Source organism: Astatotilapia calliptera, chromosome 11 (assembly GCF_900246225.1).
Source record: "Astatotilapia calliptera chromosome 11, fAstCal1.2, whole genome shotgun sequence".
Taxonomy (NCBI): Eukaryota; Metazoa; Chordata; class Actinopteri; order Cichliformes; family Cichlidae; genus Astatotilapia; species Astatotilapia calliptera.
Genome location: NC_039312.1, coordinates 18,197,495 through 18,210,669, shown reverse-complemented (window position 1 = coordinate 18,210,669; position 13,175 = coordinate 18,197,495). Strand labels below are relative to the sequence as shown.

General features: G+C 41.3%; 1 protein-coding gene across 5 annotated transcripts in view; it reads left to right on the top strand.

The window, feature by feature from the left end:
- The window catches only part of kif13a (kinesin family member 13A), a 38,304-nt gene that overhangs the window by 19,077 nt on the left and 6,052 nt on the right, over positions 1 to 13,175 (top strand). Inside the window, exons 12-38 of one of the 5 annotated variants that reach the window (XM_026185841.1) lie at positions 31 to 141; positions 233 to 367; positions 2,510 to 2,640; positions 2,911 to 2,997; positions 3,082 to 3,257; positions 3,773 to 3,992; positions 4,315 to 4,477; positions 4,610 to 4,753; positions 4,843 to 4,992; positions 5,351 to 5,515; positions 5,646 to 5,819; positions 5,947 to 6,098; positions 6,178 to 6,310; positions 6,424 to 6,570; positions 7,129 to 7,161; positions 8,104 to 8,203; positions 8,286 to 8,412; positions 8,514 to 8,569; positions 8,651 to 8,775; positions 9,510 to 9,686; positions 9,805 to 9,897; positions 9,983 to 10,135; positions 10,258 to 10,326; positions 10,439 to 10,489; positions 10,582 to 10,666; positions 10,741 to 10,892; positions 11,977 to 12,141. In XM_026185841.1, coding sequence (XP_026041626.1) covers positions 31 to 141; positions 233 to 367; positions 2,510 to 2,640; positions 2,911 to 2,997; positions 3,082 to 3,257; positions 3,773 to 3,992; positions 4,315 to 4,477; positions 4,610 to 4,753; positions 4,843 to 4,992; positions 5,351 to 5,515; positions 5,646 to 5,819; positions 5,947 to 6,098; positions 6,178 to 6,310; positions 6,424 to 6,570; positions 7,129 to 7,161; positions 8,104 to 8,203; positions 8,286 to 8,412; positions 8,514 to 8,569; positions 8,651 to 8,775; positions 9,510 to 9,686; positions 9,805 to 9,897; positions 9,983 to 10,135; positions 10,258 to 10,326; positions 10,439 to 10,489; positions 10,582 to 10,666; positions 10,741 to 10,892; positions 11,977 to 12,141 — 3,474 coding nt within the window. Of the gene's footprint in view, positions 1 to 30; positions 142 to 232; positions 368 to 2,509; positions 2,641 to 2,910; positions 2,998 to 3,081; positions 3,258 to 3,772; positions 3,993 to 4,314; positions 4,478 to 4,609; positions 4,754 to 4,842; positions 4,993 to 5,350; positions 5,516 to 5,645; positions 5,820 to 5,946; positions 6,099 to 6,177; positions 6,311 to 6,423; positions 6,571 to 7,128; positions 7,162 to 8,103; positions 8,204 to 8,285; positions 8,413 to 8,513; positions 8,570 to 8,650; positions 8,776 to 9,509; positions 9,687 to 9,804; positions 9,898 to 9,982; positions 10,136 to 10,257; positions 10,336 to 10,438; positions 10,490 to 10,581; positions 10,667 to 10,740; positions 10,893 to 11,976; positions 12,142 to 13,175 lie in introns of all 5 variants that reach the window. The other 4 variants (XM_026185840.1, XM_026185842.1, XM_026185843.1 and 1 more) reach the window with 4 other exon arrangements.

The following is a 13,175-nucleotide window of genomic DNA, read 5'->3' as shown; positions in this document are numbered from 1 at the left end:
CTTTTTTTACATTTTTTTTATTCCCATCAGTCCATGAAGGCTCCTGAGCTGAAGGAGAAACTGCAGGAGTCTGAGAAACTCATCCAAGAGATGACAGTCACCTGGGAGGAGAAGCTAAGAAAGACAGAGGAGATTGCCACTGTAAACTCCTTACTCATGAAAACTGTGAAACCTCAACTCTAATTTAGTGTGTTTATATGAACAGCTACATTGTTATTATCCATGTTCTCAGGAGCGTCAGAAGCAGTTGGAAAGCATGGGCATCTCCTTGGAAACGTCTGGGATTAAAGTGGGTGAAGACAAGTGTTTCCTGGTCAATCTGAATGCTGATCCTGCCCTAAATGAGCTGCTGGTCTACTACCTGAAGGTAATGCTGTTTTTGCAATGTCATTTTTTTCCAAGCTCAGCTCCTCAGTCAAGCCGTTTTTTTTTTTTTAATAAAGCAAATTTAAGCACAACAGGCACTATCCGAGGTGATGCACAGAAATCAATAAAACAATTAGGAGGCAGTAATTTAAAAACAATAAGGAATGTAATTAACATAATTAAAATCAATCTCTAGTGTTTACAGAAACACACAGTCGTAAATTAGACCTAAAGTAAAAAGGTTCATAAGACAAGATAAGTTTTTAAGTTTAAGTCTGAGAGTTAGGCAACTGCAAAAGATCAGTTAGCTGTAAGAGCTATTTTGGTGTTTAGAATTAAGTCACCAGTCGAGTCACCTGGTCTTGCACTGAGCATGTAAAATTGTAACATGACGAATAGTTACTTAGAGATATGCTGATGCAAGCACTTATAAGTGAACAAAATTTAAAAATGAATCCTAATCAATGCTAAGATAGATGAAATGCATTCATGTGTCTGTCTACCAGTCAGGGGTCGAGCAGCTGCATTTTAGACCAACTGCATTCATGATAATAGTGCCTTGCAAAAGCTGACATAAAAAACAAACTGCAGGAATCCAGTCTGGGCGTGATAAAAGCATGGATATCCTTGCCAAGGTTGTTTAAAAAAAGAAACTAAAAGCTAAAAGGGCACAGATTTAATCTGCAAATCTAATTTCAGAAAGGAATCAATGAAAGCACCGAGGTTCTTTACAGCAGGTTTACAATATGATGCTAGAGGACCAAGACCCAAAGTATCTGTTGATATTATCACACTGGATTATATACTACTCAACAATTTCTTTGCTTAATGCAAATATAGCATACAGCTTGTTTTTAACAGTGAGTCTAATTAGTTTAAACACATAGCCTGGATCTGCCCTGTTACTTAAGTTTAAGAGTCTCTTAGAAAAAAAGATAGAGATTATTCACACTGCATTGCCGTATTGCATTTCTGTGATTATCCCAGTGATTTTAAATATTAAATTTAAACTGATTTAAATTCCTAAAGTTCCAAGAGGACATTTTTAATAAAAAAATAAAGTTTTACAGACATATATTTGTATGATTTTTTTGGGGGGTTTAGAAAATCGAGTGCCTAATGTTAAAGTGAGACTTAAGTATACAGTTGGTAAATGGACTGGTTCTTTTATTTGTGATGTCAGTGTTAGCATTTTGATAGCTAATGAGCTAATGTGGCTAATATCATGGTTAGCATTGATGAAATGCTCCCAGACCAGAGCTGGGGACACAGCTGGTTACTGTGTTTTCATGTCATCTTATGTCCTATAGTGAAACCTAATCACTTGTCCTTTATTAATTCTCTGTGAATTAACTTTCAGAATTATAGAGCAAGATGTTCCTATGATGTTTATTATAATCACTGTAGCGTTTTGCTCATAGTGACTGCAAAAGACCAGAACGCCTATATGGTGGAAAACAAGCCAAAAAGATCCCCTTGTACTCTTCATTAGTTGCCACAAAGACCCAGTTAGTCACTTATTCAGTCACTCGCTAATACTGCAGTTTACTATTTAAGCACTCACAGTGAGTCTCTTCATGCGCCACATACCACAGCAGTAATATTTAGCACTGACAGAGGCCCTGAAACACACACTGAAGCACACATGTTGTCGTGAGAGAAGTTCAGTAAGAGCAGGTCTGGACTTTGAAGTGGAACAGCCAGCCGTCTAGTTGGATGTGTGAGCGCTGAGGCATGTGAGACAGCAATCTGCACAGCTTACAGAACAACAGGCCTTTGTCTAGTTCCTGCAGGCCAGCCTGGCATATCAGTGTGGAATGACTATGGTAATGTGAAATAGGTTCGTTCGCTGCAGGGTACGACATCCTTTAGAAGCTAGGATGTTTGTTTTACAACGCCCCCTCGGCACACATGTTTTTTTGCTTAGGCCTGATTTTTTTCTTTATGTCTAGTTGTCATTTTCCCAAATTCGTATTCTTGTGTTTATTGTTTTTTTCACTACTTTAGTTCAAATCAGTTCAGTAGATAAAAGGTAGCAGCCTTTTGTGGTTATGGCCAGAACATTTGGATAAGAAGGGTGAGATGTAATTACATCCTGATCTGCCAATGTAGTTTCCCTAATCTTTCCTGCACCTGTGTGTAGGAGCACACGCGTGTGGGTGCAGACACATCTCAGGACATCCAGCTCTTTGGGATCGGGATACAACCAGAGCACTGCGTCCTGGAGGTGTGCCCAGATGGTGATGTCACCCTGATGCCAGTAGGGAATGCCAGGTGAGCTGTCGTGCAACTTATTCCAACATACTAAGTGTCTGTGTTTCTGTCTGTGATCTGCGCTCTTGGATGACTGGACCTCAGAGTTTCACATGACCTCACTGCACAGGAATCTCATGATCTGAGCCCCTCACTTTGATATCAGATGCATGTCTCCCTCCCCCTAAAAAACCATTGTTCCTACTCGATTAGCCTGCTTCTTCCCCTTGAAAACCTGAAGGTTACAATACAATTCTTCAACAATAAAATATAAATGTATGTTCTCTGCAGGACCTGTGTGAATGGAACTATGATTGATTCATTAGTACACTTGTGGCATGGAGACCGTATCTTATGGGGAAATAATCACTTCTTCAGGTATGAGTCCTTTGTTTTTGTTGCCACATTCAAGCGTGTGAACAGCTATGAAGTCACTGACTGGATATTTGCGCTGCTTTCCAGGATCAATCTGCCTAAACGAAAGCGGCGGGACCGTTTGAAGGAGCTGGAGAGAGCATCTCCCAGAGAGAGCTTTGTCGAGGCAGACATCGAGACAGCCAGCGAGGCCTCTTCTGAGCAAGACTACACTTATGAGTTTGCCCAGATGGAGGTCATAATGAAGACTCTTGGAAACAATGGTATGATTGGGACCATGTACATATTTTATGAACTGCCAGCTCATTCCAGAAACTCTGACTGTATCCTAACATCCTTTTAAAATACCATTCCTGTATTACTGGGTTTAATCCTCTGAATAAAGGGGAAAAAAGTATTTCTCTATTTGACTTACAGTATCCATGTGTAATGCCACAAATAATGAAGTTATTCTCAGAAGAAAAACAGTTTCTAGCAGCTCATGAATATTAATTCAGTGAGTGTTCATGAGTAGAACAGTAGTTTAATCTGTGATGATACTGATAATAACTAATATTTGCATTTCTGTTGAGTAACTTCACATTGCAGTTGTTCTTTGTCTTGATCATGGCTACATGCCTAAATGCACTGAGCTGCTGCCGTGTGATTGATTGATTGGATATTTATGTTAACAAGCAGCTGAAACAGAGCGGTGTAGCTAACAACAGACAGTGAGTGCATGTTTTTAATAAGTTTTTAATTGCAATACATACAATTAATTGTTTTTAATTGTATGTAGACCCCATGCAGAATGTGGTCCAGGTGTTGGAGAAGCAGTATCTGGAGGAGAAGCGTACGGCCCTGGAGGAGCAAAGGATGATGTACGAAAGAGAGCTGGAGTCGCTGCGGCAACAGCTGTCTCCAGAGAAAACCTCACAGCATCACCGCAGCAGCAGCGACCGCCTCACGTTCTCAACGCACGCACCGCACGGCAAGCTGCGACTGTGGACGGAGGAGCGGTTAGTGTAGCTCGCACACACATATGATGCCTCATACATATAAAATATATAGGCATGCTACTTAAGATGTTGACATCAAAATTATAAATACGTAGCCACAGATGAAACTAGTATATAATAATTTAGATGTATATTTTTTTCTACTTTTACATACTTGTTGCCCACACAAATACAAACTATAGTGCACAATTTTCTCTACCATAAAAATGCCAAAAGAAGTCAAATCTGAGTGGAAGGAATTAATGATTCTTTTACTCACTCAGGACACAAGAAGATCAAACTCTATAAAATGCGTCTCTGTGTATTTGTTTCTTTGTGACAGGGATGAGCTTTTTCGCCAGAGCCTTTCCCGACTCAGAGAGCAGGTTGTCAAAGCCAACACTTTGGTGCGAGAAGCCAACTTTTTGGCAGAGGAGATGAACAAACTCACCGATTATCAGGTCACCCTTCAGATTCCTGCAGCCAACCTCAGCGCCAACCGTAAGGTCAGACTGCTGAACCTTTTTGAAACGATTACACTTCATTCGGTTATTTCAGTGTTTTGGTCGGTTAAGCTTAGGGTTAGGGAGGATGTGAATATCTTGTAATCTGATCTAAAATGTGACACTTTAATGTAGCGTGGCGCTATCGTGAGCGAGCCAGCCATTCAGGTGCGGAGGAAAGGGAAGGGGACCCAGGTTTGGACCATTGAAAAGCTGGAGAACAAACTTGTAGACATGAGAGACCACTACAGAGACTGGAAAGAGGGCACAGAGGAAACGGTGAGTAACAAAGGACCAGAGACAGGCAAAAATGAGTAAGGAAGCGGGAAAGTAATTAAAAGTATGTTCTTTTGTTTTCCTTTGTATAGTATAACAAAGCAAGCAGTAAGCACTGTGATCCTTTCTACGAGGCGCAAGAGAACCACAACCTGATTGGGGTGGCCAACATTTTTCTCGAGTGCCTTTTCCATGATGTCAAGCTGCAGTACGCTGTCCCCATCATCAGCCAGCAGGGAGAGGTAAGGGCACACTGTAGACTTGCTGTCTGTGACGTCAGTCATTGTGTTCGTGAATTCCCCTTTTGAAGCCCTGATTTTATTATTTTACTAGTTAATGCTTAATAAAATGAAGATATGGTACTAGATCACACACTTCTCATGTGGGCTGTTAGTACAATTAGTCTTATTCTTTTAGTCCTTATATATTTAAAAGCTTTTCATGATTCACAGTACTTTTATGTCCATATGAAAAGATATAGACCAACAAAAATCAGCATACTGGTTAAAATGAATAAAAAATGGCCAATTTTCTCTGGATACATGGATTAGTTCTCAAACGGTTTAGGTTTTGTCCCACTCCTTCTGCTTGTATGTACAGGTAGCAGGCAGGCTGCACGTTGAGCTGATGCGAGTGAGTGGAGCTGTACCAGAGCGCCTGTGTAGTGGGGACGACTCTTCGGAGAACTCCAGTGAAAATAGTTGCTACGAGGTCATGGACACCAACGGAGAGATCGTCCACATGGCCAAAAGGCTCACCTGCAGGGTACGAGTGAACCATCAGTGGATTTTAACCAAAGATTTCAAAACGGATCTGTGCAGGCGGTGCACGGCGAGATTTCAGTTCTAAAAAAACATCAAAGTCTTCAATCTTCATCCTGTCTTCGCTGCTGTAGGTGCGGATCAGGGATGCCACAGGACTGCCGCTCAACCTGTCCAACTTTGTCTTCTGTCAGTACATGTTCTGGGAGCATGGTGAGCCCACTGTGGCTCCTCCCATGGTCAGCCCAGATAGACCATCCCCTCGAAGCCCAGATGCTCAGTTCACGGTCCAGTTTGATCACTGCAAGGTTGGAAAAATGAGCTGCTTGTTGTTTCATTCGAGGTTTTTTTTAATGCCTTGTTTCGGAGACATTTTACATTCTTGCAACTTTTGTTAGTAACTTTCATCTTCTCTACCCCAAACTCTTTTCCCAGGACTACGTTGTGCACGTGACAGATGAGTTTTTAGAGTTTATATCAGATGGAGCGCTGGCCATAGAAGTGTGGGGTCATCGCTGTGCTGGGAATGGTCGTTCTCTCTGGGAGTTGGATGCACTGGAAGCCAAGACCCAGACGCTCCGGGACAGGTCGGATGCATCACATGTTGCACTGACATTTTTGCACTTCTATAAAATTGATTCTAATCCCAGCTGTTACATGTTCAAGGTGGAGCGACGTGTCTCGCCGGATCGAGCTGTGGATCGCCATCCAAGAGCTTAATGAGCAGGGAGAGTATGCATCTGTGGAGCTGCAACCTGGGAAAGACATCAGCACAGGAGGAGTCTTCCAACTCCGACAGGTCAGAGAAAAACTATGAAGGAGGTTTCCTTCAGGTCGGGCTGGCTGCTTTAGACTAAACACACATTTAAGAGGATAAAAATTAATTATGTGATTATGATTTCTTTCAAACAGGGTCACTCCAGGAGACTGCAGGTGTCCGTGAAACCGGTCCAGAACTCAGGCACTCTGCCCTTGCTGGTGGAGGCTGTTCTGTCTGTCTCTATTGGGTGTGTGTCGGCTCGCTCCACCAAACTACAGAGACCGCTCGACAGCTACCAGGTCTGCAAAATGCACATGTTTGCGTTTTTCCACATGCACACAAATGGACTTTGACTATGAGCCTATTGTGCTGGCTTCATTAGGATGGTAATTTGCCTTTAGATGTTTCTGTATCAAAACAGGAAGATGTTCTGGGGAACATTCTACTTGTTTCATACCACAAAGACACAATATTACACCAATTCAGCCAAACTATGTTTAGTCTTTCTCAGCTTTCATGCCTAGACTGGTCCATCCTGGTAGCTGGCAGCCAGCATAGAGTTGGTCAAGAAAATAAAGACTTGTTAGTGTCGCAGTTCTGTTGTGGGGTATAGAAAGGGGCTGCTTGTTAATTCAGTAGTCACAGAATCCCTTTTTTTTTTTTCTTCAAATTAACTATGAAATTGACAATTCTTGTTATAAATATAACTATTTACTCAAAAAAGTATGTGAGCATGGATGTAAACGTCACTGAAATTCACAGTAAGCTAGATGAGAAACAACTGGTTTCATCTGACGTGTCAAGTGAAGGCCTTTACTGCTTCTCCACATCTGACTCAGTGTGTTCTCTCCTGCCAGAGAGAGGTGGAAGACGATATGGATAGTTATCAGGTACCCTTCGAGTCTCCTGCTGCTGCTGCTCACCCTTTAGTTCACACTGCAGCATGAAGGACACCAACCGATGTGATCACGTGTTTGTGACTAGGCCTTGTGCTGAGGGCATGAGAGGCAGGAGGTCCCTGCCGACTAAAGAAGCGCTTTATTAAACAGCATCTGCATCAGCTGCACACGTGGATGTATTCTGATGTGTTGTGATTACCAGTCGCACCAACAACTCTTTGGCATCTCCTAGAATAAAAACGAACAAATTACAGGTTCACCCTGAGCTTCCGGGAGCAGCATGTCTGCCAGAATCTTGTCCCGCCTTCTCTTGCCTTTCCCCTCAGGTTTTGCGCACTAATGCTACTGTTTGCTTGTCACTACTGAAGAGCTGCAGAAGTAATACGCCTCAATTAATCACTTGGGCATTGCATGGCTGCATGATTTACAGTACTTTGCATTGTGAGAGTGTGCTGATTGCAGAAGCGTAACATGATTGGCTCTGAGGTATTTCGGGGATTGGGGATGTTGCAGAGGGGAATCTACTCTCTGCTGCTCTGTCAGAGAAATACTTCCCATGTATTCAGGTAGGACTTTGGGGACCTTTGGCTGCGTGCGAGGAGGTGCATGCAAACGAGTGTGAATGATGAGTGCGATTGCAAAAGGGGGATAAGGAGAGCTTTTGTGTATGTGTTTATTTAGTGAAATCACATTTGTTTTATAGCCAGAATTGGAGAGCTTAAGACTTTTACTTTTTAACATCTTGGGTTTGGTAAAGCTGTTACTTTTCCAAAGTATTAGCTGGGGGTGTTTGGGAGCAGTTACAGTATTCCCTCAGAGAAATCAGCCCAGTGCACGCTCATCATCCACTGGTAACAATTCACTCTGCCCTGTAGCAGAACCTTTGCTTCACTGAGCCAGCTGGCATTAATTCAGCTCTTTGTTTGGTTCCAGGAAGAGGATCTCAACTGTGTTAGAGAGCGCTGGTCAGATGCACTAATCAAACGCCGGGAGTATCTTGACGAACAAATCAAGAAAATCATCAACAAACAGGGTGGGTTTTAGGCCCTGATCACAAGATTGCTCATTTTTTTAAACATTTCTTTTTTAACTTCTATCCTTCTCACTGCATGTAGAGAAGTCAGAGGAGGACATTGAGCGTGAAGCTCGGCTGGTGGAGCAGTGGGTCGGGCTGACTGAAGAGAGAAATGCAGTGCTGGTACCTGCACCTGGTAGTGGCATCCCGGGAGCTCCTGCAGACTGGTGAAAACAAGCAAAACAAAACATTCAGAAATGAAAACTTCTTGTTGCCTTTTATTTAATTTTATTTTTGAACCAATACCCTGTTGTTCAACTGCTTGTAGGACTCCACCTGCAGGAATGGAAGCTCACATTCCTGTACTCTTCCTGGATTTAAATGGTAAGGCAGACACATACTTTACTTCACAGACTCCTCGCTGGCTTCACAAATGCAAACGGCCTTCTTTTTGTACGCCACCAGCGGATAATCTGACAGTGAACGAGCAGCTGACCGGCCCACATGCTGCAGGCGTTAACTCTATACTGCCCAAAGAGCACGGCAGCCAGTTCTTCTATCTACCTATCATTAGGCACAGTGATGAGGAGGTAAGTAACAACGGTTACTTTACTGCCCTCTCCTGGTCAAAAATACTTTAACATTATTATTTTTTAATTGAATTGAGTTGAATCATAGACAAAAAAAAAGATTAAAGTGTTTCCAATTTGGTTTCTCTTGGCAACTCAGAGACTCTATGGAGGCCCAAAACTGTCAAAAAATAAAAAAAATAATAATAATGATGCATTATTATTCTTTTGCCTTTTCCCTTTACTTACTTAGAGAAGCTCACAGATATCCAATAGTGTAATGAATGTACTGTAAGTAAGTCAACTCTGTAGAGTATTTTTGTTAAACATATAAATTTGTGTGTCTTTGGTTTTACTATGGCTCCATGTTAAATTATCTTCATTTGCTAAATTGCTGCTATAAAGTTTTTCTCCTCACATAATTGCACAAATTGACACATAAAAGGGTTTTAGGGCAACTTTTTTCCTACAATTATGTGTGCCTAATTGGATGGGTTGCAGCATGCGTGGTAGGAAGTAATTAAATGAAATTAATCTTTATTCCTTTTTGTGTGATGTTGAGCAGGACTAACCCTACAGTAATCGTTGCGCTAAATGCTGTCTAAATGGTAATTAGACAAACCCAGAGCTACGGTCCACGTATGCCATCGTAATCCATGTGTCTCCCTGTGCTGTCACAAAACCACTGCCACACATTCTTTCTATAGATAAATGTGAAATTAAATAAATTAAACACAAGTTTGAAATTTCATTAGGTGTCAGCAGTGTGCTCCTGGGATTCATCCATTCATGATTCTGTTCACCTCAACCGGGTCACGTCGCCAAATGAACGCATCTACCTGATCATTAAAGCCACGGTGCAGCTCAGCCACCCTGCCTCCATGGAGCTGGTGCTCCGCAAGAGGATTGCTGTCAACATCTACAACAAACAGGTTAATACTTGAAACTCTAGATGTAACCAAAGGAGGTTAGCCCAAAGAACATATTAGGCTTACAGATGTCTGTCATGTTTTAATGATCAACATAATTTGAATATTTTTTTTCTTACAGAGTTTCACTCAGAGCCTCAAGAGAAGAATGTCGCTAAAGAACATGCTTTACTCCTGCAGTGTGACTTATGAGATAGTTTCCAACATACCAAAGGTATGTTGGAAACTCTGCTTCTGTTTTATCAGTGTTTGGAGTTTAACTTCTCTTTCTAAGCTTCCTTCCTTTTTTTTTCTTCCAGGCTTCGGAGGAGCCAGAGGAGAGGGAAACCTTGGCTCTCATGGCTGCTCGTGGGGACAGCGAGGAGACTCAGGATGGAGAAACTTACATAGAAAAATACACCCGGGGAGTTCTGGAGGTGGAGAACATCCTTAGCCTGGAGAGGCTACGACAGGTAACCTACGCAGTAACACAATCTAATTTAGTAAAAAATGTAATTTAGTGTACATCATAATCATTAATTATTTAGGGATGATGTATAGAGATAAATTTGCCTTTGTTTAATGGTCTCTGCAGGCTGTGACAGTGAAGGAATCACTCGCTGCCAAGGGGAGACACTTAAGGAGGAGTATCAGCACACCAAATGTACAGCAAGTAATTAAAGAAATCACTCACTGCATGTCCTGCTGGCCATATGGAAATAACTTGACTATAAAATTATACACATAATTTTACTGTCCTATTTCTTGTTCTCCAGTCTTTATGTAGTAAAACAGACCTGACTGGTTGTGAAGATGAAGACTGTAAGGTGCGTCGGGCTTCTTGTTCAACGTTTTCTGTAACTGTCATGCAAGAGTACATTTGTGTGATGACTGTGGTCTGTTGTGACTGTAATCACAGGATCACTGTGACCGTGTGGACAGCACCAACTGTAATCCACAGGACGGCTCCCTTTGTACCACACCCATTAAAAAGGAGAGTTCAGGTAACCTCAGAAAAAGCACGTGTGTGGAAGCGTTCCGTTCTGACTTAGAGTTAACACCGAATGTTCCCATACAGGGTTGGTTCCAGACAGTTCGACCTTTTTTATTGCCAGCCCCTTTAAAGTCCTCTCCCCACAACCTCCTAAATTCCTCAAGTCTCTTCTTCCTGTCAAAGAGGAAAACAAGGCCAAGAAAGTTCTTGAGGCCCGGCCGCTGCTGGGACACGAGGTAAGGAGGATGGAGCTGAAATCACTCTAAATGGGTGGTGTTCATTTCTGTGGGGTTTTTTTTGCATGTTGCTCCTTTTGCCATTGCACTTTTCTTCCAGTTCCACATTTCCATTTTGTCAGATCACTGTCGGAATTTCACCACATCAAGTTACACTTTCAAAACATGTTTAGTATAACGACGCTGACAAAAAACACAAATTGTCCGAAGCTGCGTGATGACATAATTCACTTTGTTGTTGTCACTTTATTGAGCAGAAGGTGCGTGACACATAGGAGCATGACTTCAACTTGACTAAGCTGTGCTGTGTTATGTCTCATTTTATTTGTGGAAGTTGAATTTCCGGATATTTTTGTCACTGTTTCGATCATTTAAACTAACACTGCACATTTGTTTTCTTGAAGTGGACTAAGAGAGGTGTAAGGACTGAGGTTATATCAGGAATACTGTGGTTCGCAGATAGAAGTTTCTACAAACCCAGTTACAAAGATTTTTGGATGCTGTGTAAAATGCAAATACAAGCAGAATGTGATGATTTGCAAATCTTATAAGACCATATTTTATTCACAATAGCAAAAAATAAAAACCATCAAGTATTTAAACTAAGAAATTCACCATTTTCAGAAAAAATAAGTTGGGATGGGTATCTCCTCTTTGCTTAGCTACAATAAGTAAATGGCTGGGAACCAGAGAGACCAATTGTTGGACTTCTGTGGAGAGGACTGTATATAACCTTTCAGAATTAGGTTTTTAACAATCAGCATAAAAGTTCTGAATGTATAAATGCAGGAGTACATAAATAGCAGTAGTCTGTTTAAAATGGTCTTATGCATGTATTAAGTGTGAGCAAGTGCTTAAGATTATACTTGTTCACGGGGCATGAGAAAACGAGTGCAAGAAACTACACAGGCTAACTGCTCACCAGTGTTCTCTAATAAAAAGTACTGTCCCTCGTCCTTAGTGCACTTCAAGCATTGTTTTTGTGAAATGTTAAACTGCATGGCACTAATGATATAACTGGCCTGCCCAGCTCCATGCATGCTGTGTGTGTGAAGTGTGTGCTGTTGTTCTGACCCATCTGCAGAGCATGCGCTCATGTGTGGACAGCCCTGCACTGCTCCCCCCTCCCTGCCCCTGGCGCCGACCCAGGGCAGGCAGCGAGGGCCACTGCAAGCCTTCCACCTCCACCTCCACCCCCACCTCCATTCCCACCAGCAGACAGCTCAGCCACACACTGCCACACACTGCTGTAAGTGTTACACTCTCCACTGAGGGTTACTCTAGGAGTTTTGCACAGACATAACACGTGCTGACGTAACAAGTAGTCGGTGTGCTGTAAGTATCGCACTCACAACTATACACTTGTCCTTTTGCTGGGCAGATAATCCGTGAACTGACAGCATTTACAACAAGAGTCATCTTCATTGGCTCAGTAATAACATAGCATTAGTCAGGAAAGCTAGTTAGAAATAATAGTATTTAGGTTGCTACTAACCTGGTAGAAAAAAAAGTGTTTATATCAGTTCAATACTTTGGTTAAAATATGTAATACTGTGATATTAATGGGGTAATACTTTTGATTATAATGCAATACATGCAACACATCTAATACATGCATAGAAAATATTAAGATTAATAGCATAGTAGCAGTTTAAATGCTACTATGAGCCCCAGATTACCATCAAAATCACAAGCTGAAATAAGTTATGACCAAATTTTAATACTTAGGTAGCTGAAAAAGCAGAGCTTCATGGGTTTTATGGGTTGGCACAAATATATGTTTTTGGAGAAAATATTATGATATAGTATAGTATAATTTCTAAACAGCCGCATTCAAATATTCAGTGAAATGCAAAAATATACTATTATACTGTACATTTTTTTGGCTTTGCCTGTGTAAACCAGGAAAATGGATTTAAAATCAAACAACCAAGAGAAAACCGAAATGCAGGCTTTCAGCTTTAATTTAAATTAAAAATAAATTTTAACTAACTATTTAGGAATTACAGCCATTTTCATATACATCTATTTCCTCAAAATTAGTTTGTTAATTGACTGAAAAGTAGTTTCATGTTTAAAGGAGGGTAATTGTGTGATTTCAACACAAACTGAGCAGACATAATATCAGTTGTTGAAACTGGATTTTATAGCTTTTCATTGTCATCATCCCCAAAGAAACGTCAGTGTAATTCAGGGAGGTCATCATTAGGCTTACAAACTAAATAAATTTATCAGAGAGAAAAACTTTTGGAATGGCCAAATGATTACCATTGTTAAAAAAGA